The sequence below is a fragment of the Uloborus diversus genome, unplaced genomic scaffold (genome assembly GCF_026930045.1).
Source record: "Uloborus diversus isolate 005 unplaced genomic scaffold, Udiv.v.3.1 scaffold_714, whole genome shotgun sequence".
Classification (NCBI taxonomy): domain Eukaryota; kingdom Metazoa; phylum Arthropoda; class Arachnida; order Araneae; family Uloboridae; genus Uloborus; species Uloborus diversus.
In genome coordinates, this window is record NW_026558917.1 from 50,175 (window position 1) to 77,699 (window position 27,525).

General features: G+C 35.3%; 2 protein-coding genes across 2 annotated transcripts in view; one reads left to right on the forward strand and one right to left on the reverse strand.

Annotated features, from left to right (window-relative positions):
* Nucleotides 1-15,541, reverse strand: part of LOC129233779 (arrestin, lateral eye-like) — a 40,843-nt gene extending 25,302 nt beyond the window's left edge. Inside the window, exon 1 of the mRNA XM_054867756.1 lies at nt 15,385-15,541. Coding sequence (XP_054723731.1) covers nt 15,385-15,472 — 88 coding nt within the window. The 5' untranslated portion in view covers nt 15,473-15,541. The remainder of the gene's footprint in view (nt 1-15,384) is intronic.
* Nucleotides 15,542-23,244: 7,703 nt separating this feature from the next.
* Nucleotides 23,245-26,721, forward strand: LOC129233781 (nucleolin-like). The gene is made up of 2 exons (XM_054867757.1): nt 23,245-24,268; nt 26,714-26,721. The coding sequence occupies exons 1-2, from the start codon at nt 23,245-23,247 to the stop codon at nt 26,719-26,721; spliced, it is 1,032 nt and encodes a 343-aa protein (XP_054723732.1).
* Nucleotides 26,722-27,525: the final 804 nt, after the last annotated feature.

Here is a 27,525-nt window from a genome sequence, read left to right on the forward strand (position 1 = left end):
GTCTTTGAAATTGAGCAATGTTGCTAGTTAATTCACACTCTAAAGCAGAAATAAAAAGTGTGAAAACTTCATTGCACTTTCTTAAATTGCGTATAGTGTGCTCTATGTAATATATTATACTGGAAAAAGATATTTTAAGTATAAAAATAATTATTTAAATTTGATAACTCAGAAATATTTGGACATAAATGAGTGGTTCATACTTGATTGACAGCTTAAGCAGTTAATTTGTAGACTATCTACACACACAAATTTTCAATACATACAAACATACGCTCTGTACATTAACTTATGTAACTTGCCTAAACACGTGCAAAAGCATTATCTACATAGTTGAAAGGAAAAAAAAGGTGCGTTTTTCATTTCTTGCTTCAGTGTAGTTTTAAAAAAAATGAACTCACATAGTAGTACTATAGTTCTGGTGGTGACACAGCATGTGGCGTACTGAAATACTTTACTCAAATAAACAACAAAAATAGAAAGAACTTTCTAAATTTATGTAGTCACGAAACGGATGTCAACTTGAGAGCTGAATGGCATTTCTATGCAATATCACACGTTAATGGACATTGTAACAGAATCAAAAGAACCATAAAAAGAATTGATACTACTAAGGCTAGCTTGCGAAGAACTACTAGAAGTCACATTTTAATTCCTTCAGAAATTCATTCCTTCTGCATTTTTGCTACTAAAAATTGCATGTATCCTTGTGAGCATTCAGTATATTAAACTAGCTGAAAAAATGCTGCAAGAAAGATTTGACTCTGCAAATAATATTCCTAATACAACATTTAATCACTGCTTTATGCCACCATATTTACATATTATCTCAGTAAAATTATTGTCCCCTAGCAATAGGTATGAAGAATAGTGTGTTACTAAAAAAGATTACCAAAAGAAAATGCCCATTATTGTCAAAAAAGTTATTACACAGCTTGTGTTGATCACTAAATTTAGAACCCCTGTCATTGTCTTGCTCCTAGTACATTTTCAAAGTATCAAATTATGAATGTGCCTTGGTAAAGCATTCCAAAACGCCATATACTTGAGTCACCATTACAACTATAAGACTACTAGGTTTCAAATATCCTACACTCAAACAAGAAATAAAAAACGCACTTTTTAAAATTTAAATTTTGTATACATAATGTTTTTGCATATGTTCAAGGCAATTTAGATATGTTGATGTACAGAGCAAGTGCTTGTGTGTATTGAAAATTTGTGTGTGTAGAACATAGGTACGTCTAATGAAAAGGGATTATTTGGTCATTTAAAATTGCAATTATGTCTCCAAATTTGCTGAAACGTCAGAGAAAATTTGCCGAACCATGAAATTTTTTGGCAGGTCGGAATAAACTTGCAGTAGTCCAGTGACCTCCCATTGGTATGCTCCTGGCATTACGCATTACCTGACAAAAATATACACACAAAGTTTTAAAAAAAAGAAAAATTAATTTGAATTTTGACATTTTGAATTCAAATTATGTTTTTCGCAATCACGAGTGTGTGTATGTAGGCGTGTGTGTATTTGTGTGTGGGGGTATGTGTGTATGTGTGTAGGGGTATGTGTATGTGTGTGTGTAGGCATGTGTGTTTGTGTCTGTGTGGGTAGTTGTGTGTATGAATGTGTGTGTGGGGGGGTATGTGTATGTATGTGTAGGCATAGGGGAAACCCGGCTAAAGTGGGCAAAACGAATTTTGCCTATAACTCCCAAATAATTAGTTGGCCGGCAGCCGCGTTGTCATAGCCACGGTCGCCTGTTGCCGCTCCGTATGCGGCAAACACGTCGGGACAAGTTTATCTAATACAACGCCAGTGAGCGAACAAAGTATGTTTTGGAGAGAAAAAAATATTAGTTTACAGAGATTAGTGTTTCCTTTATAACTTTAATACTATTTGTGACATGTTCTTTGTTATGAGTAAGATTTAATGTACGATTATGTAGCTTTCAATTATCCGTAGATGACGAGTTTAGATGCTCTGGTTTTTTAGTAATTTTTAGTAACCTCAAAAATGTACCTGAAGGGCAAAGCGGATTGGGCAAAGTGAATACCATATTCACTTTGCCCGGTCGTGACACGTCACTTCATTCGAACCTGAAAGTCCTTCAATATTAAGATCTCAAGACAATACTACCATTGAAGACCGTCATTATACTCCCATAGGATCTGAAAAAACAGAATAATTCTAAGGTAATGATGTTCCCTCCGCTTCACTCAAACCTGAAAGTTCTACGAACTACTTCAGTCCTTCCGTTTTACTACCTATTCCTCATCCTGTAAAACCAATAACAACACTTAAATAAAAACTACAGAGATCTACACTCCAGGCAAGTACTCCAGTAAAGGACAATCAAAGACAAAAATTTGAAAAATCAAAAAAGACTTTCATTAAGTAACTAGATGATGTTTCGACTAAACCTTCTCAGAAGACTATTAAAAAGACCAAGTACCAAAAAGACTAATCAAAAATCTCTACTACAAAACATAGGACTGCATAAGAGAATCATAAGAAGAAGGAAGTAAAGAAATTTGATGATGTAAGGTGCATTTTCTGTGATAAAATGTTCATTGAAGAAGCTGATCAGCCAATAGAAAACAGGATACAATGTCATATTTGTACTGAGTGGTGTCATAGTGTTCAGCATTCGAAAATGGTAATGATTTTGTTCGTGATAACTGCAGTAATTAGTATTGTAGCAGAAAAATGTTTTTTTTTTTTTTTTTTTTTTAATATCCTCCTAAATTTTGGATGTTGACTTTTTTAAAAAAATTCTTAGCTTGTTGCAATAATTACTGCAATAATTAGTATTGTAAAAAAATGCTTTTTAATACAAGCCTTTAATTTTATTCTTAAGTTCAGTTTCTTTGTTTGTAATACAACAACAATTAGCACTGCAGAAAAAAAATGTTTTTAAATGTGTTCTTTTTATTTTCTACGTTTATTTTATTTTTAAGTTTAATTTCTTTGTTTGCAACAACTACAATAATTAGCATTGTAGCAAAAAATTTTTTTTTTGGATATGTTCCTTTAATTTTCGATGGTTATTTTATTTTCAATGTTTAGTTTCATGACAAATAATGTTGTTGTTCGCTTTGCCCTAGTAACAAATCCACTTTACCTGGGGTGTTGGGCAAAGTGGATATTGATGCCATTGTTGAAAACTGGCCTTATATCTAATAGTGTAATTAATATTAAGGACAATTGTTATTGCATTACGCAAGTGCATTAAATGAAGACTGATTATAAACATTTGTTTCATTTTCTAAAGTTATAACTAAACGACAATAATCAAGAAAAGCTTAAGGTATTCACTTTACCCGGGTTTCCCCTATGTGTTTGTGTCTGTGTGCAGGCATGAATGTGTGGGTAGTTGTGTGTATGTTTTTGTGTGTGTGTGTGTGTGTGTGTGTGTGTATGTGTAGGTGTCTGTATGTATGCGTGTGTGTATGTGTTTGTGTATGTGTGTGTAGGTGTATGTGTGTGTATGTGTGCGTGTGTTAGGACATGGATGCAACCTGGAGACGGCTTTCGCTATAGGAGCAGCATCGTGAGGAGCCAGTCGACGGTGATGGTGCGGAGGGTGGCGGTGGGAAAATAAAATGATACGACGCCAAAAAAAATAGTCAAATAAAAGCAATAAGCAATCGTGATTACTCAAAAAAAAAAAAAAACACATAAAAGGAAACCAAATGTGCTGATTTTAAAAAAGGAAAAATTATAAATTCTGTATAATTATTTTGAGAATGCCCAAAGTTATGCAGACAATTTTAACTCAATCTCAGTTAGGTACTTTCGACTTACTACAATCGTACAATACAATAAAAAAGCTTGATTAAGACGAATATTGTGTTAAAAAAAATAGTGTGCCTAAAAGAGTGATTAACCACCTAAATCATACATCTCGACTCGCAATGGTAAAGCTAGCCCTTCTGATAACAATGGAAAAGACTTGCCATTTCGCCCTCCACTTATTATAACTCGATTATCTAACACGGAAAACCAGGGTTGACAACTCCTAAAAATGTTTCCCCCTAAACTCAACTCATAAAACCACTAAAAGCCCCTAAATGCGATTGGAATGATTCATGTGACGTCATGAAATCACGTGATCTTTTACTGTGACGCCACATATGGCAAATTAAAAGATCAAGTGGCCATTGCTATTTTCAATGCTGAGTGAGTTAAGGCTTTTTTTTTTTTTTTTTCATTTTTATATCATTTCTGACCAAAACAAATGGTTCAAAAAGCCTCAAAAAATGTGTGTAAGTAAAAAATTGAAAAAAAAAAAACAGTCGAACATTGCATTCCCAAAGGTTAAAAAAAACACTTTTACCTGATAAAACCCTAAAATTTAAACCCCTAAATTTAACTCTAAAAATTTTATATCCCTAAAAAAACCATTCTAAAATTTTCCCCAAAAATCTAGGGGGAAAGCCCCTAAGTTGGCAACCCTACGGGAAAAAAAAGTATTAAATAATGGGAACTACCTTTGCCAGTGGCGTCATCTATCGTGTTGTCTATCAAAGAAAGAATAATTTTAAAGACAACGTATTATCTGAAATGCAACAATGAACATATTTTACTATTGTTGTCACTCAGTTACCTGCACTTTTTTCCCCAATTGTTAAGTTTATATACGAGTTAAAGCCCAATATAGTTGTATCCAGCCAGTGTATGGTGGTTTAAGCCGATGGCTCTCGCACAGCTGGTCCCGGGTTCGAATCCCGGGGGGATACCGAGTGGTTCGATGAAATCTCATCCCAATGATGAACTGATCGGGTAGTGTGCGCTAGTAAAGGGCCTCGCCGCAAAGGAGAATGCGGCGGACAGACCCAATACTTGACCACCCTTCACTTGGATCCGCCCTGATCAGCAGGGGATCTCGCTGGGGATTAGCCGCGTCCTTCTTCACTGATTTCCATTATCGGTTAGTGTGGTGACCTCCAAGTGGGCATGACACGGTCAAAGAAGGAACTTCTCCGCAGGACAGTTACCACTCACTGTCTTGGGTGGCGTCCCCATGTGACTTCTCCGTCCTGAGGTGTGAGATTAATGAATCGATCGCTCGTTTTTTTTTTGAGCAATCACGATTGCTTATTGTTCTCACTTGACTGTTTTGATGTCCTATCATTTTATTTTCCCACCGCCACCCGTTGCAGCATCACCGTCGACCGGTTCCTCACGATGCTGCTCCTATACGAAAGCCGTCTCCAGGTTGCATCCATGTCCTTACACACACGCGCACACATACACGCACCTGCACACACACAAACACATACACACACGCATACATGCACACACACATACAACTACCCACACATACATGCCTGCACACAGACACAAACATGTATGCCTACACACACATACCTCGCCCTCACGAACACAAACACTCATACACACAACTACCCACACACTCATTACCTGCCCTGCACACAGACACAAACACACAAGCCTACACACACATACACATACCCCTACACACAAACACGCACGCCTACATACACACACTCGTGATTGCGAAAAACATAATTTGAACTCAAGGCGTCAAAATTCAAATTATTTATTTTTTTTTTTAATCCAATGTAAATTTAGACGAAACCACGTACACGTTAATTTGCACTGCACGTTAACTGCGCTCTTCTTCACTGATTTCCGTTATCTTGACGTGGTTTACATGTTTTGCGAGCCAACATGACTTTCTAACAAAATTAAACATTAAAAGTGGGATTTAAAATTGCATTCAAGTTTGAAATACTGGGTCAAGTACATAGCAAAAGCCAGTAAGTACATTAAAAGTTCAAGTATTTGCGAAATAAATGAAACCACAACAAAAGATTCATTCAAAGTTACCGTAACTGCAAATTTTAATTCAAACTTAACTGAATCATTTATTAGGACAGTTATTAAATTTTAAATTCAAGAAGGAACCATGAAACATAAAAAACTCGTCAAGCGCGGATCCAATGAGGGGTCATGGGGGTCATAACCCCCCCCCCCCCCTAGTTAGACCAAACATTACACAACAGGGCCTTTTTAATCTTCCTGTTACTGAATTTTTCGAAGGAGAAATTGAGGACCACCCAGTTTGTGAACAAATTTAAATTATATCCAAGCACAAAATTATGGGGGCGGGGAAGCGTTTTTGTAATTAAATTAGAAAGATTTTCGTGCTGAGAGCTCTGGCTTTAAGCAGTTTGAAGCAGCATATTGCAGTTATATATAGACTGCAGTGCATATCTCAACACAAAATACCTGGTACCTCTAAAAAACGAGACGATGAAGAGGCTTTGATTTTAAAAAAAAGTAAAGAGGGGGGTGGGGCAGGGGTTAAAGTAATTTTTGTTGGATATTTATAAACAAATTCTGGCAAATAGGTTTTTCTTTAAAAACCTGGAATTACTTCTTGGATTTTTTTTTTATTATTATTTTTTAAAGAGGAATATATTGTTTGAATAGATCATTGCTAAACCTCTATTGCGGTTACATCTACACTGTCAAAAATGAAACGCTCAATTTTAACGATTCGGCAATCCTCGAGCACTATTTCGTTATTTTCTACGATCCTTTCGTCACCGAATCACGTGATATTTGACGAAACCAAAAATCTCAAATTTTTCACGAAATTATTTCGTCCCGATTTCGTCACATTGCAGTGCATTCTGGGAGTTTTCGTTTCAGTCTTGTACTTGCTCGTTAAATTATTTTACGGCAGTTATCCTAAAGGATTCATAAAAAAGGTTAGTATTTATTAAAATTTGTATGTGCAATGTGCCTTCTTTTATGTATTGTTACATTTTTGTTAAGTGTTGTGTTTATTGTTGTATTTAAAACACATTAAAATTGAAAATGACCTGTTCGATTTAGTTTGGAATTCTGTATAAACTAACTTCTGTATAACTTTGAGTTATCTCCACGTTATGCTTAACTAGCGTTATTTTTTATTTGCAAATGAAAATGTGTGTTTGTTGACATTTGTTTCCGAAAACGTACTTCCTTTATTTCAGTTAGACAATTGACAAAGATGACCAAAGCATTTTTACGAATTTAAACTTACATAAAAAATTCCACCGTAGCTACAGCAACGCAGATAATAAATACAGCGCCTTGATAAATAGCATAGAACTTTGAAGCTTTTAATTTCAACGTTGAATATGTTACATGGTTATGTGTTTTCATTCTTCTTCATGAATTTTACTAATATAATTCTGGTGAACGAAGTGTTTTTGTTTAATAATTCAAAATTGTGTTATTCTGCATTTTTATTTTCCTAAAAAAAAAAAAAAAATACCGCCCTCCAGCCCTTTCTAAGTATTGGTATTTTTTTCTTCTTTTACTCTACATGTAATATTTTATTCAATACAATAATAATTTATACAGTAGCTCTCTCCCAAAAGTGTACGTAACACTTATCATTTTCAATGAAATATCGCTCTACCCATAAGGTAAGATTAATATTTTGGAATGGGTAAACAAGAGAACTTCTATAGTTCTTAACAAAACTACATGAAATATTTTAATTCGCAACTCCAACGAACTATAGGGGGCACTGAAGTCACTGTCTAATGGCGGAATTGAAAACTAAAACAAACGCACATGGTAACGAAGAAAATGCTAAAAGTGTTGTGATTTTTGTTCGGACGTATGATTTTTTCGCTTTATTCTTTTTAAATTAATTTTCAAAGTCTTGTTGATATTCTGACCCACGTAGAAAGAAATGAGAATTCAAGAAGCATTACTAAACGTCAAACATTAATGCAAAGTACGTAGTTCATAGTTCTAAGCAGCAATTTTCACGATGTTGAATTCGATATTTATCAATTCTTGATAAAACTAAATAATAATTGTGGCCTGACAAGAATAACAATTAATGCTAGAAAATTCAATATGACATTACAAATTGTTATCGAAAGAAGATGATACTTTTTTACCTTGCTTGGCTAGCGTTTATTGTTTTCCATTTGTAGCTGAGTTATTTCTCTCGAATTCCCGAATCGGTTAATTTAAAAATTTTCTGTTTCGATTTTTGTAATTTCTGAGTTACGATATAATTGTGTCATGTGATGCAAATCATCAACAAAATTCTCACGGATATATGGTGGTAGTTTTCTTTTCAGTTGATTGACCATTATTTCTTTTCACTTATCTTACTACCATTTTATTCCACTCATGATAAAAATTAAAAATGGTTTAAGTAAAAACGCGAAATCTCGCCAAGACTACTTTGCTCGCACTATACGAAAACTATAACCCTAATCAAATTTGGCGAAACCTTTCAGCTGAGAATAAAAGGAATAAAGTAAATTCTTTCTCGGTTATTCATTTTGTTCTACCATAATATATTCAAGAAAATATTTTGCATACTTTCCATTCCAACTAAATGCTGCTGTAAAATATGGTAAGTTTAATTAATTTAAGATTAAAAAAACCCCCATATTCTTACAAATTCATACAAAACAATAAATTTTTTTACCTTGTATAACGTTATCCAAGTTTGTTAATCCAGTATTTTCGCTTTTACCAATTATTAAGGAAATAATGAAAACTAACATTATTTTGAGAAGCTCGAGAATACTACTAAGTGACGAATTAATTTCTGTAGCTGAAAGCAAACTAAGACACATCGATTGCGTTAATAAATACTCAGAACAAACTGCCTGTGTTTACGTCAACAGACACACGTGGAACGCAACGTGGCAAAGTTTTAGTTTCATTTGCAGTTTTGTAAATCACCGCAAGGTAGCGTATTCGAGCGCTGGAGTTCCGAATAACAAAATAAAATATGATTTTGAAGAAATTAATAATCAAAAAGTATTAAGAACTTTATATCACAAAAGTGTTCATAAAAAATATTTTTTAATAATTGCTTAGCAACCTTTTAAACAAACCCATAAAAATTGAGGAAAAAAAGCGCCTAATGCAATAAAAAATAAACGCAAACTGGCTATCAGCTTATTGTTCGGAAAGGATACCCCTTTCCTTTTTTTTTTGAGCAATCACGATTGCTTATTGCTTTTATTTGACTGTTTTTGGCGTCCTTTGATTTTATTTTCCCACCGCCACCCTCCGCACTATCACCGTCGACCGGCTCCTCACGATGCTGCTCCTCTAGCGAAAGCCGTCTTCAGGTTGCATCCATGTCCTACACGCACGCGCATACATACACGCTCGTACAAACAAACACATACACATACACACATACACAAACACATACACATACACACATACACACATACACAAACACATACACATACACACATACACAAACACATACACACAAACACATACACATACACACATACACAAACACATACACATACACACAAACACATACACATACACACATACACAAACACATACACACATACACATACACAAACACATACACACACATACATACAAATACCCACACATTCATGCCTGAACACAGACACAAACACATATGCCTACACACAGATACACATACCCCTCCCCCCCACACACATTCATACAGACAACTACCCACAAACTTATGCCTGCACACAGACACAAACACACATGCCTACACACACATACACATACCCCCTACACACAAACACACATACCCCCCCCCCCACACGCCTACATACACTCGTGATTGCGAAAAACATAATTTGAATTCAAGATGTCAAAATTCAAATTAAATTTTTTTTTGTTCGGCTCGTTGACCGGACTTATTAAAGTCGCACCCTATGTTGTTTATGTAATTTCTAACAGCTAATCCCTTCTGCAGCTGTCTCCTGTTATGTTGTATCAATACTTCATTATTTGTTGAGTCTGTTTCTTTCTTTTTTCTTTTGAATGGTTTTACTTGCAAAATAAAACATGAAGTAAAGTAAGTATTAATTTAATACAAAGCATTTTAAGTTACAAAGAAAATATTAATTTCCATAAAGAACTATATCTTTGTGCTTTGCAGCTAAATATTTAATAATTTTTCAATTTTTCCCAAATTTAAAATAAGTTATTGAAGGTAACCTTGATTTAAAAAAAAGGGTAAGTTAGCAGCATGTTTGAAAATAATAACAATTATAAAGCGTTCTTTGTTGTTTATTTTCACATTTAGTACGCTAAATTCTATGTTAATTTGTGTTACCTGATTTGTGATAATTATGAATTTTTTCCTTATACATAGTTTCTACACATGAAATAAATGCAGCATTAATTTTATTGCCATATTTGCTGCCTCAAGGAATTATCAGCAAAAAAAAAAAGTGAATTCCCTTCAGAAGCATTTCATAGATGAACTTCTAGTAAGTCCAAATTTAAGTTATAGTAATGGTTTTTGCTGTAGACAAAGTAAAATGTCTATGTAAAATTTCAATTGAAAAATTGAAAGGAAAATAAAAAGTATATGATAAAAACTAGCAAACTTTGCTCGATACGCTAGTCACTATTTTCATTACATACCTTTGAATCTCTTACTTGCAATTCTGTCTTAGCGTTGGCCATGGTTGCATTAATGCATAAGATAGACATTAAGATAGCTCCATAAAGCTATCTTAGTAAATCAGTAAGGTTCTAATCAATTATGTTATATAAAGGTACCTAATTTCCTTTGAAGTTCCAGACAGGTAAGTATGAAGTATGTACCAAAGTACGTCAAAGTATGAAGTATGTACTGCATGCAATAATACAGTTCCTGTAGTAAGCATAAATTTTGCAAAACAAGCATTCTAAATAGAAGCAAAATTAATAAGAAAAATAATCGATTGAAAAAAGAAAAAGGTAAGCTTTTTCTCAAGATTATCTGATTTCATTTTCTATATCTAATTTTCGAACAAAGATATACAAACTTAAAGCTGTCAATTTTATTGCACTATTTCTTTAAAATTTATGGTATTAGTTTGATAAAAATCTTTTTTTTTTTTGGAATTTTTTTATGCGGTGCAATGAAGAAGTAAATCCCCAGTAATTTTCTCATGAGCAAATATTGATGTAACTCTGCATAAAAGTAACTTATGTCTTATTCTTCCAGAACCCAATGTCTGCTGAGGAAGTAGCACTTCTATATTCCCATTAGGGCTGGACAATGTAGGAATTTTTACATCGTGATGCATCGCCAAACTTACATTGCGAGTAGTTGGAGCAGTTTGAATTATTCTTCTCGCTATAGACGGCAAATCCCCGATTAGGGGAGTTTTCCTTGCAAAAATCCAAGCTTTTGTCAGAATTTTCCCAAATTTGGCACGAAAACTACCCTACGGGAATTCACAAACATCAAAGGGCAAATGTACCGAACTTTGAATATATCCAACAAAAACCCACGCGGGGGATTCCCCATGCATAGCAGGACTAAAACGGGGGAATTCTCGAGCATCAAAGGAATTCTGTGCCAAATTGGGAGAAGATCTTATAAAAACTGGTTTTTGAAAAAAAAAAAAAAAAAAAAGACCCCAACAGCTGGACGAAAACTACCCAATGAGAATTCCTGACAATCAAAGAAGTTCTGTGCCAAATTCAGAAAAGATCCCACAAAAACTTGCTTTTTATAAGAAAATCCCAATGGGGTTTGCCCCCCCCCCCCCATAGAGGAAGGAAAACTACTCTTCTTGAATTCCCGAGCATCAAAAGACCTCTGTGGCAAAATTTGGAAAAGAATCGACAAAAACGTGATTTTTATAAGGAGAACCCCAATGGGGGGTGCCCCCCCCATAGAAGAACGAAAACTATCCGGCTTGAATTCCCGAGCGTTAAAAGACCTCTGTGTAAAATTTGGAAAAGATTCGACAAAAACGTGGCTTTTACAAGAAGCACCCCCATGGGGTTTCCTCTCCCCCCCCCCACAATAGAGGGACGATAACTACCCTTTGAATACCCGAGCATCAAACGACCTCTGTGCCAAATTTAGAAGAAATCCGACAGAAACTTGGTTTTTGTAAGGAGAACCCCCATGGGCGTTGCCCCCCCCCCCCCATGGAGGGACTAAAACCATTGTGTGTGCATTCCAGAGCATCAAAGGACCTCTGTGGCAAAATTTGGAAAAAATTCGACAAAACTTGGCTTTTATAAGAACCCTCCCATGAGGGTTGTTCCCCCCCCCCCCTCCATAGCGGGACGAAAACTGCTCAATGAGTATTCCTGAGCATCAAGAATGAACCCCTGTGCCAAATTTGGAAAAGATGATCCGGCAAAAATAGATTTTTTGCAGGAACCCCCCCCCCATATGGGGGTTCAATTAGATACCATGGGGAGTTTATGGGGCCAGACTAACATGCGGGTTTCCGTTCTCTTTTTTTTTTGCTTGGATAAAAAAAAAAAAAAAAGCTTGGATGTAAACAAATTTGTGGAGCACACCGATCTATCGGTTTAGAGGTTTTTATTCTAAACCGGTGTAATGATGTAGGGTGTACTGTACGTCGGTCGATGTATCGATGCATCGTAAAGCCTTAATTCTCAGATATCATTTCACATTGTTCTTTAACTTGAATTTTTCAATAATTATTTTTACATTTTAAATAAATTGCTTGTATTTTTAGACTAATAAAATGTGTTTTTAACATCTTTTATGTGCCTCTTTTTTCAATAAAAACTTGCCTTTTGCTTTAGGCGGAAGGGGGGGCGGGGTGCAGGCCACTCATTTCGATTTTTTTCCAATTGTAGGAAAAGGTGTATACTCTTCAAAAATTTTATAGAAAACCAACTAAAACCACGGCCTTTCGTACGTAAAGACATAAATGCTCAAAAATCAAGGGGGGTGGTCAACCCCCATGAATGATCCCCCCTCCCCCCCGTAAATGACGGGCCTGTGAGTGTGACTATGCACATCAAAGTGGGAAATTATGGTGGTAAGATTCTGAAGTAAAGATTCGACTAAATCTTATAAAATACAGTAACAAGGGAGGTGCAGTCTCACAGACCGCTTAAAAGTTCAATCCGATCACCCCTATTTTATTTTTAGCTCGATTGAATGGTTTTTCCCAATAGCTTTTTCTTTTGTGACCTTGAACACCCCTTTTGCTTATCAGCATCTTTTGGCGAGTGCATCTGGTTTAAATTTCATTGCATTCTTTAGAAGCGGTCTGTGAGACCGCACTTCACCTTCAGTGTTACAATTTTTGGCAGTAGTACACATGGCGAACCGTTTAAATAGGGGTTCTTTTATCTTACCCGCGTTATGCAGAAGAAATGCAAACTATTCTAGTTGAAGTTGAGAGTTGTATGATATGTTCACAAAAAATACGCAATGATGTTTTAGGGACAATGAGGCCAGAATTATTCCTGGAAATACGATGCAAAATACTAATAGTTAAAGGACTGTCAAAATTTTCTTGTAACGTGATATAATCAATTTTCAGGTCTTAAAATGTTCTGTATATATTAAATACTTAAAACAAAATCATTAATAAATAATAGATCAATTTTATTACTAGTAGTAAATTATTTACTGAAGAATATGAATTTTCTTGAAAAATCTTAAGACTCTAGTAAAATTTCCTCTGAAAAAGTATATTTTAATTCAGAATTCAAAAATATTTTTTTCCTGTGCTGATAAAAGTACAAAGAGCACTTAAGGGAAGTTACAGGAATGTATCTCAATTACACGATTTTTGAAAAATCTGAAAGTATGAGCGGTCTCTGAGACCTCACGTCCCCTGTTATATGTCCTACTTTTTCACTTCTCCTGTAACAGGTTTAAACTAACGAAGGAAAAAATAGTTGACGAAAATTTAAGGACAAAATCAATACTTTCGCACATTTAGTATATTTATTTTGATTACAAATTTAAGAAAGTATCAATTAATTGATTTATGAATCAAAATCAGAGAAAACTAAAAAAAAAATGCATTCATAAAATTTTGTCAAATTTGCAAAGTTTACCCTCAATATCCTCATATATATAAAAGCGAATGATCGAGTAACGCTCCTGACGTCATCAACAATGAAACTCGCTCCACGCCATGATAATTTGAAAATATGTTTTGGTAATGTTTAAAATGCAGAGAAAGGTTTTTATATTGTGACAAGGATGAACTGGATCCGGTAAGACTGTCATTTCTGTGGAATGAAGAAACGAAAAAGTGATCAACAATGAACGCAATCTACTGGAGTTTAGGGTTCATTCGCTGGAATGGGGGTTAAAATGTCAACTATCGAAATGTCACCAAACAGGCAATGGCTTCGTTCAAATGTAGGAGCAATTTTCACCCGTAATACCATGATGGGCGATTTTCTAGTTTCTAAAATAAGTGAAGATGCTTTGTGAACTTTTGCAGTTTAACGAAAATGCATATCTCGTTTTTAAAAATTGACTAACTGCACCCCTCGTGAAAAGTTGATAATGTTTAAAATACAAAATTCCACATTTCTGGAAAAATGCAGAAGTGAATAATTTTTTCTTACTCAAAACATCATTTTTTTTTAATAAATAGGGGGGAACTTTATTTAATTATTGTATGTTCGTTTAAATTTTTATTCAGTACTTTTTTATGACATTTTATTCTTCTAAATTCTTCCTGAAATCGAATTTCTGTTTAAATATAGTTCAATAACAATGTTATTTTTGTTGAGAAGTAGAAACTTCATATTTCAATCAATGATTTTGTTTTTAGTTTTTACTATTTTATAACTGAGATCGATTAAAAAAAAAACTAGTATTTTTATTTGAAAATGATAGCTACAGATTCAAAAACTACTTCTACTTAGAAAACTGTGACAGGTGTTTTTAGTTAAGGTATTACTTAAATATAAGCCACCTAGCGAATTGGTGCAGGTAGCTTTTACAGAAAGATCAATCTACAGTCAAACCAGTATTGTACCATTAGTAGTTATTTTCTTTTTTGTAATCGGACCAATTGCTGGTCAGTTTTTTTCTCTTTTTTTTAAATTTATTTTTTATTGATAAAAGGAGAGTAGTCAGCGAAAATATGAGAAAAAAAGCGTGTAGTTGGCTTTGACATGTTTTCCAGCAACTACGACTTTTTTACCCCGAAATCCGTCCGAGTCCGAATCTTTTGACGCCGACTCCGTAACCCTTTTTGTAAGGCTCTCTTTGTGAATGCTTTACGCCGACAATTTTCTTTACACATCAATCGTCCCAACGCCATTTGTTATTTTCAATACGCTGATCAATTTGCGCTAGGGAAATGTAGTTGCTACCATTCGAAATTTTCTCACTGTAACCGTAACTGTGAACTGCGTTGAATAAACCATAACAATCTTCACGTAATCTTCAGACAGCCATTTCTGAAATTTTGATTCGATTGGTTGCGCAAATTAGCCGTTAATGTTTCATATATGCGGAAAGTCTTAATTGGACCACCCTTTATATATCCAAAATTGTTATACTAGACTTAACCTCCACCAGTATTTTGCACTTCTTGAAAAATCACTCTTCATAAACTTTGAATTCAAAAGGCACTCACCTAAATACACTGTAAGTTTCCCATTTGGTGCTGTTTTCTTGTAAACCTTAACTGCCACCACGTACGCCAGCAGAAGCCACGGAAGCATGTTCGAAAGTTGGAATGTTTTCTTCGAGTGTGATACTTTTGTGATCGGACGATGGACTAAAGGTATTTTTACCTGCAAGTGCGTCAAGAGGGAGAGGACACTTGTCAGACTTCTTAAGCTTAGGGAAACCCCTCAAAGTCTAGCAAACATTATAATAGTGCTGATTCTTTCATTCGTAAGACGAAGTTACTTCCATTTTAATTCGAATTTAAAGATCAATTGCTCATCCGTCATTTTTATTCCTCTAAAGACATTCAGTCAAATAAAACAATCACTTTCAAGAAGACTTTTCATTTAAACCAAGGGTTCTTAACCTTTCAGGCTCTGTGCCCCCTTTGAACAATGATGTGAGTTCATGCCCCCCCCCCTCCTGTACCCATTAGACCACCATATGTGGTCAATATAAGAGTACAATAAAAATTTGAAACTGAAGCTAGTTGGGATAGCTGAAGGTGGTTGTTAAATAAAAATATAAACACAATTTGATATTACTGACTAAACTTGATTTTGAACATGTTCTTATTAAAACACATGAAATCAAAGAACTAAATAAAAATAAGCTGGAAGCAATCTAGGATTTAGGTGAGGTTGGCATGTTATGCCAGTTATTTTCACAACATCAGTAGAAAGATTAACATCGTTTGTTCTTGACAAGTTTTTGGATATTAGGTTGTAACTTGTGAAAAAGGGTACCTCGGGTCACTTAAGGTCTATCCTTGCAATACTGCAAACACAGATCCGCAGGCGTATGTGGATAAAAATTTCACTAAAAACTTTAAAAAACGGTGATAATGTCAAAAGTGGACCAGCACACCTCAAAACGTGCAAATCTGTCAAAACTCAAAAATTTTCACGAAACCTTTTTTTATATATATCGATAAGATGAGGAAGAAAGTAAAATTACTTACATGTAACCTCGAAATTGAGTACATTATATAGTTAGTTTGACTTTTTTCACTCTTCTTTGGAATACATTCGCGTCCCCTTGAAATTCTTCTGCGTCTTCTAGAGGGACGCACCCCTTTTCAAATTTAGAACGCGACTTGATTTCGCGAAACTTAAGTTCTTCCTCTCTGCAGCACCATTTCATGAAAATATTTTTTTTTAAAACTATCATAACATAAATGAAATGCGTACACAAGAAGAAGAAATAATGAAAGTTGGGTGTGTGATGGTTAGGATTAGGGCTCGACCGATGGCATTTTTTGGCCGATGGGCCGATGCCGATTGTTGGCCGATTGTTCAAAGGTGGCCGATGGCCGATGGCCGATTGTTTTCCTCCAAATGGCCGATGGCCGATGCTGTTGGCCGATGGCAAAAAAAAAAAAAAATCTAACAGAAAAAAAAATTGATAAGATTGTCAGGGATCATTGATTCATTTCACTTTACTTCCTTTCAATGAATAAGGAATTGTAATCCCCCAGCCCAAAAAAAATCAGATTTCGACCTAAATTTTTATTTTACGATCATCCAATTTAAAGTTCACAAGTTTTTTCGGCGCACACGTACATGCATATGTACCTAAGAACACATAGATGACCGAAATATCCATTTTGAACGTCTCCTTAGTAAATTATCGCAAATTCTCTTGTGATGTCTTCATGCGCGTCAACTTACGTCACTCAAAAACGTTATGAAATAGTAAGTTGAAAACTCATACGTACGTAGTATGATCTAAAAGTTTGAGGACAAGTTGTAGAAAAATTTACCGTGAATAGTTCACATTACCGAAGTACATCTATATACAAAATAGTCACCTTGAACGACTATGCACTTCTGCCAACGTTCGTATAGCTTTTAGAAGGACTCCTGGAAGACATTTATCGCAACCTCCTGTAAGGCCTCTTGCGCTGCTGCTTTAACTTCATCGTGGGGAAGAATGCGACTTTCATGTTGAGGATGCACGGTTCGATTGGTCAATACCCTGATAAGACAAACAAATAACATGACGTTTCGTCGGACTTAGCTCCGAGTGACTTTTACCTGTTCCCAGCAAAAAAAAAAACATTTGCATGGACGTCGCTTTCTTCCGTTAGGAGAAGATAAAGCTGCATCACAGAAGTTAGGGAAAAATGGCTTCCAGGAGTGTTTCCAAAAGTTATACGAACACTGGCAGACGTACATAATCCCTCAAGATGACCTTTTGAAGGTGGATGTGCTTCGGTAATGCTAACTATTCTGGGTGAGGTTTTATACAGCTTGTCCCCCGAACTTTTGGATCGTACTACGTACAATATGTATAGGGTGTAGTTATCCTTCTCCTTTTTTGACTGCTGTATGATGGAAGACAAAGAACAACAGCCAAAAAAAGGAAGAAAAACAAAGAGACTGCTTAATAAACAATTGATTTTTTTTTAATTGAACATATAACTAAGATTTCAGTAATATTGTAATAATGTATGGATTTAGGTAAACTAAACATAGTTAAAAAATATTAAATTATGTTGTTTAATCATTCAAAAAAAAAAAAGAATAAAACTATGAAACCGTCAACAAATTACGCAATTAAAGTGGAAAGATTGCACGTAGACATTTTTTAGTCATTAAATTAAACAAAAAATGTAACAGATAAAGTACAATATTAAATCATAATAGGAATATTTTTATACTTATTTAAAATTTATGAGTAGAAAAGTTTGCATTTTTCATAAAATGTATAACAGTGACATAAATTTTGCGGAAAAAAGAAATAGCCATGAAAACAGCGAGATTCTTAAAACGCAGCTACAATAAACAAACTCAATATTTACACCACCAAGTTAATAACTGAATACATATACTACTTGATCTGATGTTTGCACACGTAATACTGAACAATTTGATTGTTTAATCTTTTATGAAGCACTACAAACAAGTTCAAATTAAGTTTTTCAATTTAACAATAATTTTCTGAAAGTTAAAAAATTGCATAATAGAAAATCCTTGAAACTTTTCTATAACATATTATTAAACATATGATGAAAACGAAAATAACTTATTCATTGATTTTAAATAAATACATAAAAATAGTTACTTACAACAGAAAAAAAAATCAATCGCTATTAATGATGCAAAAAAGATGACGCATTACAAAATATAGGTGAAACAAGTATAAGAAATACGCAAAATGACATTTCTTGACCAAACTAAAGAATCGCTAAATATTTAAGAAATGCTTGAAACGACGAGGGTGGGTTAGGGGGGTCACCCTCTGATTTTGGAGTAACTCACAACGTTAAACTTCGGCCCCAACTTCGGCTTAATTTTTTTAGTACAGAACCGCTACCACCAACGCCTCGGAAGAGTTTTTGAATCTACTTCAGCATTTCCGAAGAAAAAAATTCCAAACTCCCTTTGTTTTCCGAATTATGTCACCAATCAAAACGTCTTTATCAATTTCTTACATTAATGCTCTAAATTCTTCCTAAACAATAGACAAAGCTTGAAAAAAAATCTCTAATTTTATGAATGGTGTTAGTTTTAAACAACTCAGAAGTACAACTAGAGTTTAATTTCAGAAATTGAGGGAGTGGGAGGAGGGGCACGCAAGTGTTCTCGGAAATACAAAAAATAGTCGTAAAAAATAGAGTTCAAAATAATCATAAACATTCAGCAGAAAAACCCTTTTAAAACTTGCACCCGAGTTTGTTTTGACGTGCAGTGGCGGATTTAAAATATAGCATAAGTTTCAATTGCGCGAGAGGCCCCATAACCATAGGGACACCGCAGGAGTTAAATGAATGCTTATGGTAAATGTTTACAACTTCTGTGATAGAGATATAGGGCCCCAAAATGTATTTCGATGGGCCCCAAACTTGTAGCTCCGCCGAAGCGATGCAGAAAAGACTGCATTACTGTGATTCATATTACAAATGTCGAAGTATAAAAAATTATCGTCTGTTCAACCGGGATCTAACAAAATGAAACAAAACCGGTTTCGCCATCTTATATTTGTTTCCTTGGTCTCCATTTCTGCAATACATCACCAAATGATCGTCAGTCTGAGACGCTATGTTAGTTTTGCATTGAAATAAGTAATTAATAGCCACAAAAAATCAGTTAATAGGCTTTTTAGAACACCCGATCAAAAACAAAAAGTGAAGTGCACAACTGGAGCGTGCGCACATCCAACATGCGAAAATTTAGCCTTCTACAGCTTACTATTTTTCAGTTATGACTTATGAGAGATACATACGTACATCCAGCCGCAAAAAACAACGCAATAATTAACTTGTTTGGTACCTGAATGCAGTATTAAAATCTCTTTCAGGGGTGACTAAAATAGAAATTCATACTGTAATTTAAGTAAACAATTTTATATGAAAACAATAACTCCTTTTACTTTGTATTAAAAAGTAAAACAACAAAGGTCCTTTTTTTTTTCAAAAACATCGGCCAATTCCATCGGCTTTTCGATGTTTTAAGGCCGATGGGCCGATGTTTCTTGCAAGTTAGCATCGGCCGCCGATGCCGATGCCGATGGCTAGATTGTTGAACCATCGGCGCCGATGCATCGGCCAGGCCGATGCATCGGTCGAGTCCTAGTTAGGATAGTCGGCCACCGGCTCATTTCGACTACCTCTCATTTACAGCAAAACTTTATGGTGCTCTAGACTTTCAATCTCGTCGATTTTTTTTGGGGGCAATCACGATTGCTTATTGTTCTCACTTGACTGTTTTTGATGTTACGCTGATTTTATTTTCCCGCCAGCACCCTCTGCAGCACCACCGTCGACCGGCCGCCTCACGATGCTGCTCCTCTTGCGAAAACCGTGTCTAGGTTGCGTCCATATCCTACACACACACACACGCATACATATACACACCCCTACACATACACACTCCTACACACACACACACACACTCATGCTTGCACACAGACACAAACACACATGCCTACAAACACACACGAACGCCTACACGCACACGCGCATACACGCACAGCACTGCATACACAACACTCATACACATGCATACATACACTCATACACACACGCACCCACACACATGCCTCTACACAAACACACACGCGCATACACACGCTCGTGATTGCGAAAAACATAATTTGAATTCAAGATGCCAAAAATTCAAATTAATATAATTTTTTTTTAAATTTTTTCTTATTGAGCTAATGGGGGTACCGCGATACCTCTAGTGATCTCCGTGCGCATGCCTCTGCTTTCACGTAAAAACTACTGAATGGATTTTAATGACATTTTACAATAATATAGCTTATACATCAGATGTACATGCAAGATGTAAAGTTGTTCACGCACAAAATTTCGCTCTGGTGACAATAGCTGTGTAAACTTTCAGGAAGAAAATAACTCGGTACATGAAAACTGGACAGATGAATTCAGTGATTCTGACGATGATACTTCAGAATGAAATGTTTGCTTTTGTTTGTACGCGTTCGCTTAGAGGGCGCTGCCACATCCCTTGCGATCCCTCGCGACTGAACTTTGACCCTCCGGGTCAGTTGGTTTTCTCCTCTGAGATGAGGAAGGTGTTGTGCTTGGCCGCTGAGGCGGAATATGTATTTTACTCTTATCAAAATGTAATCATATCATATATCTAAGTTCAAATTAAATAACATAAAAACTAATGCTCTCCCATTATTTACTGCTTCGTCAAGTTTTCTACATGGTGCCGATTACCCGGATACAGGATTTAAGTAAGGAATGCTATAAAAGAGTGCAGGTGAGAGATTTCAAGTTATCTGCATGAAAAGCATCAATTTCTGATCAAAATGAATAATTTAGAAAAAATAAAAAAAAAAACGTGCTTCAGTTAGAGATGGAGTATCACGCATTATATCAAAGGTTGAGCCTTTAATTAAACAAGATTCCAATTTGAATGAAATTGACCAGTTGAGTGAGCTTTACCAGTTACTGGAAGACAAAGGTAACACTCTTAAAGATCTAGACGCAGAAATTGATGCTCTAATTGTTGTGGAGAAGGACTATGAGGAGGAACTCATATCATGTGAGGAATATAACGATAAAATTCTTTCGTATAAATTTAAAATTAAGAACTGTATTCGTAGACATGGAAATAATGTAAATTCTGTAAATGAAAGTAGCTCTGCGAGTAGTGTTAGTTCGAACACGACTACTCACACAAATATAAAATTACCGAAATTAAGCATAGAAAAGTTTAATGGTGACACATGTTTGTGGCTGGAATTTTTCAACGTTTTTGAAAGCGCTATACATTTGAATCCAACGTTAAACAAATTAGAAAAGTTCAGCTACTTGAAGACTCTTTTGTCTGGCCCTGCATTCAATTGTGTTTCCGGGTTTGCCTTGAATGAAAGTAATTACGATGCTTGCATAAATATATTGAAAGACCGTTATGGTAGAAAAGACTTAATAATTAACAGTCACATGAACAAACTTTTGAATTTGGAGCCAGTCAGAAGCTCCGCAAACATCCTAGGGCTCCGAAATCTTTACGATCAGTTACTAATCAATATTAGAAATCTAGATTCTTTAAATGTTGCGAGTGGCAGTTATGGCCACCTATTGAACCCTATTGTACTGAAATTATTGCCCGAGGATTTGACTCTAGAATTCCACAGAAAGCGAGCCTCTAAGGAAAATTTTGAAGTTACAGAATTAATAGATTTTATCAAAAATGAAGTCGAGTGTCGGGAAACCGCCAAGTTGATCAAAGGAGAAGAAAATATTAAAACGAGGGAAATCGCTAGCCCTCAGTACAATACTTATAAAAGTAGAAACAGTAGAACAAAAAATATTCCGTCGTTCAACGCAACAGTAAAAATCTTTTGCATTTTTTGCAACTCTGATAGCCATCCGACTTCACAATGCTTGAATTTTACGGATGAACAGAAAAGGCGAAAGATAAGGAAAGAATCTCGATGCTTCAAATGCTTTAGAAATTCGCACATAGCTTCGGCGTGCCGTTCGAAGATACAGCCCTGCGAAATTTGTGAAAGTACTGACCATGACAAATTGTTCTGCAGCGCAACAATAAACCCTGTGTTAGTAAATACTTCGGAAAATCAAACCCTTGTGTCTACTTCACAGTGTAATGTTTCTCAGAAAAGAGTTCTGCTGCAAACATGTATAGTTAACGCTACGTCAAGTTTTCGATCAAAACTAACACGCATTTTACTTGATTGCGGAAGTGAAAAAAGTTTTATTACTAAACGTTTTGCGGATGAGCTAAAATTACGCTCCATTCGGAAGGAAAAGCTGAAAATCTATTCTTTCGGAAATAGTTTAGGTAGCGAAGAAATATGCGATGTCTTTAGAATGAAGTTAGTCAACAACGCGAACCCCCAACAAAGCATTACGGTGGAAGTTCTAGGAACTGATGTCATATCAGGGACCTCTGTTTTGTCGCCGCTTGAGGCAGAAGACGTCACTGGATTTATGACCAGCCGAGGCTGGTCCCTGTCAGATTCGATGGACCCCTCTCTCAGAAACGTGAATGTGCTGCTTGGCGCTGACTATTTTTGGAAGCTACAATTGCCGGGGGTGATGAAGATCAGCGAAAGCCTTTTTGTGTGTCCAACGATATTCGGTTTAACTGTGGTGGGACAAGTTGACGGTTGTTCCACTCAAACCCAGCACAATGCTCTTCATGTTACTATAGAAGGAAAAACCGATTTCGACTTGCAATCGTTTTCGAAGTTAGAGTCGATCGGCATAATGGACGAAAATGAAAAATTGTCCATAAAAAGAAAAGGTGATTCGGAAATTATAGAGTCATTTAGAGAATCTTTGAAATATTCGAAGGGAAGATACGTCACGAAACTTCAGTGGAAAATGGACAATATTGATCTAAAGGATAATTTCTCCGTAGCTAGAAGGCGTTTTTTGGGGTTAAAAAATAAATTGGAAGAAGACGATGACAATGTCAAAAATAAAAGTTTGCAGAATAAAACTCCCGTGAAAACTCCCAACAAAAATGAAAAGACGCCAAATGAGGCGAACAAAACACCAGTGAAGGAGGCGACTCAACAACAAAGTCCACAAAAATCTCCAAAAAAAGAACAGAAATCTCCTAAAAAAGAAAAGTCCGCAACCTCACAGTATTCAGAGCAAATAATGAAAAGTGTGAAAACTAACATTGATCAAAGACGAGAACGAGATTTAAGAAGCCTTTTCATTGGCAATCTTCCATTGGATACAACTGCTGAGGAATTGAAGGTATTGTCAACAGATATTGTAGATGTTATTCTTCCTTCTGGCCGAGTGAAGAAGGGCAGGAACAAGAAGTTTGGATTCCTTGTTTTCGCTTCCGAAGCAAAGGCGGAAGAAAATCACAGCATTTTACAGAAGAAAAGGCTACGCAATGCTCCCTTGACGATAGACTACGCCGGAGAAAAGAGCAAACAACAAGCAAAAGGTGTAGACACCATATCTTTTGCGAAAAATAGAAATTTGAAAAGACTTTACATTACCTCCCTGCAACTTAATATGGGAATTGCGGATGTCGCTAAACTGTTCAAAAACGCATATCAGATATCATTGAATTTTGATTCTAATTTTAGGACTGCTCATGCTTACTATTCCACTGAACAGCTTGCTGCCCAAGACTTTGAAGCCAATCAAAACCTCACGATAGAGGGGCAAAGAGTTTTCGTTGTGTATGCATCTGCTTCCAAGAAAAAATCTCCAAAAGGGAATAAAAAGACTAAAAAACCTGCTGCCAAGAAAATGAAGTTAGAGCCAAAAGTTGTTGAGGATGATGATGACGAAATGACGATGACGAATGATTTTTTATTTGATTTTTACTATTCAGTGTTAACTCCATCATATGGACATTCTTTCACTGACGAGAGACTGAGTTATACAAACAGGTGGAAGTTAACGCAGCAACTTTTTCAAAGTTTCTGGAAACGTTGGCATAAGGACTATCTTTGCCAGTTGCAAGGACGTTCAAAATGGACTAGAACTCAACCAAACTTGAAAATTAATGATTTAGTTATAATAAAGGAAAATAACACACCACCATTAAAGTGGCGTTTGGGTAGGATTGTTGATTTGTTCCCAGGATCGGATGAATTAGTGCGGGTAGTGAAAGTTAAAATAGCTTTAGGTAAACTTAAGAGACCAATCTCCAAACTTGCCGTCTTACCCACATCGGGCTTCAAAAAAAAAAAAAAAAAGGGAAGAACTGTCACTATTTTTGTATCCCTTTTGAAAATTTATTCAGTTTGTTTTTTTATGTATGCCATTCAAAATGTTTGTCATATTGATCACATTCTATTTGCAATGTTTTATGTCAAAGTTAATGATTAAGATTTTCATATGCTTTGTCTAAAGGTAATGTGTGTTATTATAATGTTAATAATTGTCTGCTGAGCTGGAATTTTGACATTTCATTTGATGTGTATGATTTCTTAAAATTTAGTCTTAAATTGTTGAAATTTATCAAGTTTGATATGCAAAGTTTAAATTTAGAAGTTGAAAAAAAAAGGGGGAAGTACCTTTATGTGAGTAATGTAAAATTGTGCATTACGTAAAAAAAAAAAAAAAAAAAAAAATAGGTGAGAAGAATGGAATATTAATTTTATGAACTGTAGTTCATCGCGGGGGAGGATGTTTGTACGCGTTCGCTTAGAGGGCGCTGCCACATCCCTTGCGATCCCTCGCGACTGAACTTTGACCCTCCGGGTCAGTTGGTTTTCTCCTCTGAGATGAGGAAGGTGTTGTGCTTGGCCGCTGAGGCGGAATATGTATTTTACTCTTATCAAAATGTAATCATATCATATATCTAAGTTCAAATTAAATAACATAAAAACTAATGCTCTCCCATTATTTACTGCTTCGTCAAGTTTTCTTCAGCTTTCTTTAAAAAAAAAAAAAAAAAAAATGATGCACATTTGTAATCTTTTTAATGTACATGAATACTATCTTAAATGTACACGAATAAAAAATTTTATGTATTTAAAAAATGTCCGCTCCTTGCTTTTCATTTTCACTCCTTTTTCATTCATTTCTAATGATCTGTAAAAAAATATGAGACAATATTTTTTTGAGAACATTGTGTTTTTCTCATCTGTAGACAGTACTCAGAAAAATATCACTTTTTGTAGTCCCCGAAATTGGCAGACGAAACCATGTTTCTAAGCATCTTTTATGCCTTTGTCCCACAGCCTATTGGGCTATAATTTATGAAGATATTGTGTGAATTATTTAAAATATGTAACGATAAGTGTCAAGAACTTAGAAACAAATTCTGCCATCTGCGAGCTACTTTGGCGAGCACGATCCTTATATCAAAAGAAATACTTATATGGTTTCTGGTTTTATATAAATTGTTTTGCCAACACCATTTTTTCTGACGAGTCCCCTAAACCCCAAGGTAAGTTCCCAGACACATTATTTTCAACTGTAGCTATGTGTATGTGGGTGTGTTTTCTGTTGCTTTTCGGCATGATAAGCATTTTGTATAATTCTGCCGTGCGAAAACTAAGCGTAGTATCAGCAAATTTTTTTTTTTTTTTTTTTTAAACTTTTTTGCCACATTCTGTATTTTATTCAAGGGTGCTCACCTAGGGGGAGGGGTGGGTCGTAGGTCCGACTGCGCCAGTGAAATTTTAGGGGGGCGTTTTGAGGGGTATTTCTCATTTTGGGGAGGGGTCTCTTGCATTTTGGGGGGTCTCCGTGATATTTAGGGGGTGCGCCCTTGCCCTTAGGGGGGTTGGGCACCTCTGCCTTAGCTTTAGTCTGCAAAATTGCTTGTTTGGTTTCCGCTGAAAATTAAACACGAAAAGAACGTCATGTTCAAAGGTTTCTTTTCTTTGGAATCCAAAACGCTTTTCTTCAAATATCTCAAAAGTTTATTCATAAAAATGAAATAATAAGTTAATTTGCATACTTAAGGCAATGTAAATTTAAAAAAAATGCTAATTCAGAAGTTTTAATTAGCAGATTAATGCTAAATACAAATAAGAGATGTAATAAAATAAAAATGAAAGCCTGTCGGAAAGGCAAAAATATGCTACTGACTCTGACAAATATGACACTGAACAAAACAATGATTAAAAGATAGAAAATTGTGGCACTAGAAGCATGTCATGAATTTAAGCCATGTACAGATATTTCAACCGTCAAACTTCCCCGAAATGCAAAATTGCAAAGGTGTTTAAAATGGAGGTGGTCGAGTTTTCAATAACCCAGACTTATGTCAAACATTTGGCAACATCAAAGACATTCGTTTTATTGCCTGTATATGAGCTCAACAACCTAGTCTGCTTTTTGTACTAATTTATATTAATTCTCCCAGATTATTAAGAATTACTTACAACACATTTCATTAATAAGAAATAACACTTAAATAAGTTAATAAGTTAAGTTAAATACACTTAAAATACAGAAATTTATTTTAAATGTATTATTATCACGAATGAAATGATACAATTTATGTTTAATTTCACTGTAAAGTGGTCGTTCCTCTGGATAAAGCTTACTAAAGTAAGACAAAACAACGTTAGAAGAAGCACAAATTTTACAAATTTGTGCTTCTTCTAACGTGTTTTTGTCTTACTTTACTGTTCAGCACAAAGGTATTTATTTATCTTAAAGCTTACTAGTTTTCACTTCATAGGTTTGATGGTGATTCCTTTAATTTAACACGCACAAGTAAGGAATTAATGCAACACAACTTTCACACGCTTTGCATAAGACCCAAATTGGAAATGTAGCCCGGTCAATTTAGACATAAAAATAGTGATCAAATAACAAAAATTCCGGGAAAGCTAAATTTTTGTAGGGAACTTGGGCTTACTATTACAAATAAGGTGCCAAAAGTCCCCATCGATCCCATGTGCGCTAAAAAAGTTATTCGGGGTCAAAGGTCAAAATTTTAGGTTTTTTGGATTTTTCTCAAAAATGGTAAGTTTTATCGAAAAGTACCGCAGACCAAAGTTGTAGATCTCAAAATTCTCTATAAAAATGGTCCTTATGATTTTTTTCTCCAAGCTTCCCAGATATTGCGTACTCTCAAAAGACAATCAGTCATTTACAGAATCCCCTCTACTTGCATGGCCTTGAATAACATCTGGCTATTCTAGTCCGTGTGGCATCGTTCACGTACCC

What these genes read in the sequence shown, in the direction of transcription:
- LOC129233781 (XM_054867757.1), top strand. Translation starts at nt 23,245, where the DNA reads ATGGACAATATTGATCTAAAGGATAATTTCTCCGTAGCTAGAAGGCGT.